At 39.0% G+C, this 6,859-nt stretch overlaps 1 protein-coding gene across 1 annotated transcript; it reads right to left on the reverse strand.

The window, feature by feature from the left end:
- Positions 1-5,152: 5,152 nt before the first annotated feature.
- LOC308294209 (induced myeloid leukemia cell differentiation protein Mcl-1 homolog) lies at positions 5,153-5,824 on the reverse strand (the record flags this gene model as incomplete). The annotated part of the gene is made up of 1 exon (XM_080736936.1): positions 5,153-5,824. One exon carries the CDS (start codon positions 5,822-5,824, stop codon positions 5,153-5,155), a length of 672 nt encoding a protein of 223 aa, XP_080593062.1.
- Between the last annotated feature and the right edge of the window lie 1,035 nt (positions 5,825-6,859).

Raw genomic sequence — 6,859 nt, forward strand, 5'->3', positions numbered from 1 at the left:
GACAACCGGCTCCCCTCACCCAGAGTGGATGTAGCAGAACCAATTGTTCGTGGAGGATCTGGTAGAGAACCCAGGCAGCGTTTCCTACCCTCTGGGAGCCGACGCCAGGTTTGTCTTCGGTGCAGTGTTAATTTTTAAAATTACTTTAGTCGACTAAGACTAGACTAGACTAGACTAAAACTATTTCAGAAGACTAAGACTAAATGTGTGTTATTAAAAAGTCTAAGACTAAACGGAATTAAACCCAAATACATCTTTTATCTTTACATTTGAGAATATAGGCACTTATCTGTTCTTTTCAAAATGTGTTGGTTTTGCACAGAGAGTAGCAGACAGTGTCAGATGTGATTGATACTGTTAATATATTATTTGCAGAGCAGAGATTTTGTAGCACCGTGGCACACACTAGGCATTGTAGCCTTGCCCTAGCAGTTTTACTTCAACATTAACATAAGTATTGTATTTGCTACTGTTTATTAAAAGGATCCCTGGCTAATATGACAAATACTGTATGCCTTAATAAATTATAATTGTCCTCTATAACTACAATGTAAAATTAAAAACACCTTAAATATTTTATTTCTTCTAGAAATAGCTAATCTTTCACTCAATTGGGGAAATGGCTGTCGCAAGTTGATGATGATAAATGTCATGTGTCATTTTTATGGCATGCATGTGCAAAAAAACAAAACACAAACAAATTTGAAATATTAATTTGATGCTCATATTAACCATAGGAAGTATTACGTTTGTTTTTATTTGCACATCATGCCATAAATTCCATTAGCCTCGTACCCGCCCTCTTCCGGAAACCATTTCATTTGTTTCTGGATTACGGAAGTTGGTCGTTTACTAGGCTAAAATTCCATAGGGATAGATCACAAATTACATTTATGACATCAACTTGTGACGTAGATCGGCTATTTTTGGCTAAAGTTCTCAGAATATGGACAGGGTTCAAGTGGTTAATATAAAATAGGGTGGAAAAACCTTCTATCACTCAACGATTTGGAGGACCCCCTGTAGTAACTGAGGACCCCCTAGGGTTACCCCGTTGAAGACCCAAGGTTTAAAGGATTCTATAGTATGCTTTCTATTTCCCAGTTACCCATTACCTGTATTCCATGTGTGTATGGAAGATCTTTGATTGGGTGTTTTCTCCTCCTACAGAACCTGCTCACTGACTGTTCCACCATGATGACCATCCCTCTACCCTCTGTGAAATACGCGTTTCCTAAACCCACCAGGATTGAGTTAAGACCCGCCTCACGGAAACGCGAGGACTTCCAGGAGTGGCTGAAATCCTTGCCGGACACATGGAGGGTGGATAAAGTTGGGTCAGACCTAGTAAAGGCATGAAGACAATATAAAACTTGTAGGCTACTGAGAAAAGCCTGCATTTGCACAATGCACAGCTATTAATTTGTCACTACAGTGCTCAAAATAAATTGTGCTAAAAAAAAACTAAAAAAAAAAACTTGAAACTTACTTTATACTGTGCTTAAAAAAGGTAAAACTTTGTAACTTTGCTAAAGAGAAAAACGTACTGAGAAAGCTATTAATTTGTCACTACTGTGCTCAAAATAAAAACTCTTACTAATTATCAGTTAAATTGTTATAGTTTGGATATGGCTTTGGGCGTATTATGCTGCGTGTATTATTGTAATGGATCGGTAGGGCATAGGTACAGTATTGCTTTGCACTAAGAGCACTAAGTCTAACGTTCATATGCACTTTCATACTTAAGATTATTGAGAGGGGCGTTTCGGCGAGGCAGCTCTTAACTCAAGCCTGGTGGGTTTAGGAAACACGTGTGAAATACCTCCCCATCCACTAAATTCTTTCATTTAATTCAAATATGTTTGAAATGTGTCTATGTTCTGTATTACTACAGAGTAGGGGCTTTTAAGCCGTGACATCATTTTGTAGGCAGAGGAGAACTCTGCCCCCAGAGCATTTTCTTTCCCTCGCTATTTCAACAGATCCGAGACAAAAATAACGACTAAAGTATAATTCTAACACTTTCCTTTCAACAACAAAGAGAAGAAAAATGTGTAAATAGTAAAAATAGTAAAAAGATTCATGGAAACTGGGGGCAGAAATTCTCCTCTCCTTTATCATAACTAACCAGTGATCCACTATAGTTTTTTGAAAATTAATTATATCTGTATATTTTTTTCATAATCGACACTCTGTGTGAGGCCCATGTTCATGATCTTACAACATATTTTAAATGTATTCTGTCAAAACTTTCTCTAAAATTACACAAATATTTGTGACTCTTCCTGATAATATTCTCTATGTAATCCATAAACATTTTTTTGGTTTAATCATTAATAAAGGTATGATTTCTCACTATTTGGAATGTCACACCAAATGATTTAGTGTCACACCGTATGATCATATCTTCATGTGTCAAAGCAAACTGTGTTTTAACCTACCTATTAGTGAGTACTGAACTGAACTACTGATTGATTAAACAATTACCCAGGATAACATGGCCTTAATATTTCTGAACAGGATATTATTGTAGGGCTTTAACATGGGATAAGAAAGAATTGTAGTAGTAGATGGATGATGAGGATGTGCACAGGAATGCTACGCACACCTAAGTCTTCTGCCGGCCCACGGCAGAAGGATCCTAAAGGGACAATAAGGCGCATAGCCACACTTGGAGCCAAGGCATTGAAGGCAACATTTTATTAACACCAATTAGTGGAAACAGAACTCAGCATTCAGGTAAATTGCTTTTTTCCGAAGTCTCCTGAACTTGAACACAGCATTTTGTGTTGAACAAATGTAATTAGGAATCATGACATTACACCACATCTCCACTAGCTAAAGAGTGCTGGGTTGCGCAACTCCGAAAATAGCTGATCTACAAGCTCTCGCAGCACAACGTGTTGAGAGCTTGTAGATCAGCTATTTTCGCTAGTTTTGTCTCGGGTCCTACCTTAACACTGTCCACTGTCCAGTCCAGTGAGTGAAAGTACAAAAGTATTAGATCAGATTAGATTATACATTTAGACTGTATTGTACATCAGCCAGTCGTATTTGGTGAGGGTAGCAAACCGGCTGCCTTGTTGCGGTTCTGCTATGCCACAGACAACCTCCTGCTCTTCGTAGAAAATGCAGTCTCGCCCCTTTGGCTCCTCTCTCCTTGCTGGGTCATTGTTTAGTTTCTCCCTGTACTTTCTCGTTCTCTCAGCACTTGTCATTTTCCAGCTGACAAAAGAAAATGCAATGTATAGTTTAAGACAAAGAGAAAATATTGTTTAGATTGAAACAATATGTTAAGGTTTCTGTGAAGGGGTTTCTGCTCTGTCTGATGAATTTGAAGTATCACTGAATGAAGCTAAATTACATTTTATGTAAAAATGTTTAAAACAAATGTTTAAATGTACAAAAGAAACATGGAACTTTGTTATTTGTTGTTATATCTGTAGTTAAATACAGTATAAATCATATGGTGTGACAGTTAAGTCATATGGTGTGACAAGCAGACATGTCACACCATATGATTAAGTGTCACACCATATTACTGTTTTCTCCATTTAGGTTTACCTTGAGGCTACTATGTACACATTAGCATGCTAACAGCATGCTAGCTATAACAAAGCAGCCTAGATCTACATGGAAATATGACCAAAACTTCAAATAACTTAAGCTTTTTTTAAAGAAAAGGTGTCACACCAAAAGACATCCAGAATGGTGAGTTTGTCAACGTTTCAACAAGATGGCATTTCATGAAAATGTTAAAATCATAACTCACCTCAGACACCTGTCTTGCAGTTGTGCTGGGAGTGCTGAATAGCCTTACAGAAGAAGGACCTCTCTAGCCAATAGGTGTCCAAATAATTGCCTGTTTAATTTTTCCAAACTAGTGTCACACCAAATGATTTTGGGTTGGGGGACAAAATGTTTTTGATCAGAAATGACTGAAAACATTATGCTTTGACTTTGAAAAGATATAGGCTCAAAATAGAATTTTTTTTTAGCCTAAATTCATTTTCAAATGATTTTTAGCAATTCTTTTTCTTAGTTTTATTCAAGTTCCCACTTTGAGAAACAAGGTCAGGACAGTCACACCATATGAGTTTTGCCATGTTTGGTTGAAGATTCTGAAGAAATGAGGAATGAAATGTTTTAATCTTGAGTAAATTCACATAAAGCTTAATGTCCTGCACAATATTCAGAAGGTTTTTGACAAATATATTTTTTATTTATACATGTTTGACACCGAGGACAGCGAAAACGTTACGTCACGTCACCCACCCACATACAGCCTTCTGCCATATATGTGTTTATCATGTAGTCTTCCTTCTGTAAAAGGGTTGTTGGATTTCTGTTGTCATTTCTGTCCCTTTTGGGGGGGTCTATCATAACATTGAAAATTAGATTTAACTCAAGCCATTTCTGTGTGCAAACCCCTGAATATATGCACCTCTGAAAGTTTTCAGAAAACAGATTTAGAAGACATTTTTAGAATCTGACCCTCAGGTCTGGGTTAATGCCTGTGTGGAATTAACATACAGTAAGGAACCTAAGAAATAGTGCAGACAATGTGCATTTGTCATAGATTTATTAGAAAATACAACCAGAAATGCATAGAGTAGACATTGTGCATTATTAGAAAAATTAAATATATATTTGTAGCTTCATTATATACAGTATATACATGAGTTCAGGTGGATGGTGCAAACTGCACAAACCTAATCCTTAATGAAAATGTCCAAAAGAGTTAAGGGGAAATGATTGTACACAAAGACAATTAAATATTCAAACTCTTAACACATTCAAACCAGGAAAACCTCTATTTTTCAAAACACTTCAGAAAAATCTTGAAATCGTTAGAACTCTACATAAACACAATATACAGTACATCTTATTTATGTTCTCAAATGTTCCATTATTTCAGTTCTCAAAGTGGAATCTAGGAACTCTGTGGGTTTCTTTAGGAGGGGGTCTAAATTGACCCATAAAAGTCGGCAACTCTAACAGCATACAAATGGAACCAAATGAACCCTAACGGGTTCATTTGGTTCCATTTGTACACTGTCAAGAGTTAGGGAAGACCTTGGAATGTGAAGGTTTGAGAAACACTGCATATTTGGTCTGGGTGAAACACTACAGTCTCTCGAGTCCAACACACTCACCTGAACAGGGCTAGGACCAACCCAACGCCAGTGACGACCCCAGCCACTGCCATCAGCAGCGTGCTCCTCACTGTGGACTCTGGGTCCGACACCCTGAAGAACTCCACGAAACCATCCCACGAATTGTTCTTGACCAACCACTCCCGTTGATGGGACAGGAGATACGTGGAGATCTCCTGGGCTACCAGTCCAACGCGCCGTTCCCTGTCCTCCTCCTCCTTCAGCTGCAGGCACACGACTGCCCCCAAGGCCACCAGGCTGGCCACGCGACCCCAGTTTGTGATGCCATCACTGAAGGTCTCTGCTGCCACTGCACCCACGCAGCTCAGGTCATCTCCTCGCTCGTCCAACTTCAGTTTGCGGATCATGCCGTTTAACAGGTACCGGTGTTTTTCAACGGCCTTCTCCACAACTCGCTTCATCGTTGCATGAGCGTCGCTTTGACGTCTCCTGCTGCTTGGAGAGGATGATGACACCTCCACGCCTGCAAAGTCCATGAGGAAAGTGCTGATCAGATCTCTCGTGTCACTTTCCAAGACGTTTCCGCCGCCGTCGTTCACGACAGGCCCTCCTCCTGCAACGGCTCCGTTTCCAGCAGGCATCATGGTGGTGAGAAGTTCCTCCTCGGCGGCAACTGACGGTTGTTTTGAGCTCTCTGACAAAGTCATGGTTGTTGTCGTCGTCTTGTCGATGCTTTGAATGATTATCTGAGAAGAAGACAACTGTAACTGACTGTTGTACTTGTAGCAGATGTCCGTTCGTTGGCTCAACTTGTCTGGTTCTGTTTTAAGCTCGCTCCTCCTGATCTGTTATGTTCGTTTTCTGAGAGTAGAGAGGTGTGCGTTGAAAACTCGCTGGGAACCGTTTTTAAACGTGTTGAGCTGACGTGTCATGTGAAAGTAGCCAATCCGTGGCGCGGATAGGCTCTGATGTGTCAGCAGAAGCCACGCCCACGCACGCCTTAAAGGGATCGCGTGTATCAAAACAGCATCCCGGTATCGGCAGTAGGGAGCGCTCCGTTGTGTTCCCCTGGACCGCGCGGAGGTGACGAAATTCGGGGGACTATTCTGTCCATAACGGCACACAGTCGGTAAAGCGCTGAGTCGGCTCATGCCATGCGACCGTCGCAACGCTCCCCTGCCCCTTACTGTTTGTTTAGACTTATACTGTTTTCTTTTTTTGGTTCTTTCATTTTATTTTATTTACATATCTACTGCATAGTACTGTGTTCTATTCGACTGTCTTTCAATGTTATATGAGATACTTTAATGGTTTCCTGTGGAAATAAGCGTAGTCTTTTCTAGGATCTCCTTTTAGTAGACCTTGTACCAGTGAACTGTACCGTCATGAAACTGTACCTTTTCCTATGCAAACTTCTAATAAAGTCTTCAATCAATCAATCAATCAATCAATCAATCTTTGTCTTATATCTTCCTTTTAAATAATTATCATTAAATGTGAAATAAATAAAAATATGAAATAAAAATAAAATAAAAAAACACACATATTTATATATTACATACTAATATAAAAGATTTAGTGTAAAATAAATTGTGTAAAGCGTGTGTGTGTGTGTGTGTGTGTGTGTGTGTGTGTGTGTGTGTAATGACACAGTTATTACATTCTGATTTTAATCATTGCTACTTGTTCATATTATATATATATATATATATATATATATATATATATATATATATATATAT

Source organism: Nannobrachium achirus, assembly GCF_963921795.1.
Source record: "Nannobrachium achirus genome assembly, chromosome: 11".
Lineage (NCBI taxonomy): Eukaryota > Metazoa > Chordata > Actinopteri > Myctophiformes > Myctophidae > Nannobrachium > Nannobrachium achirus.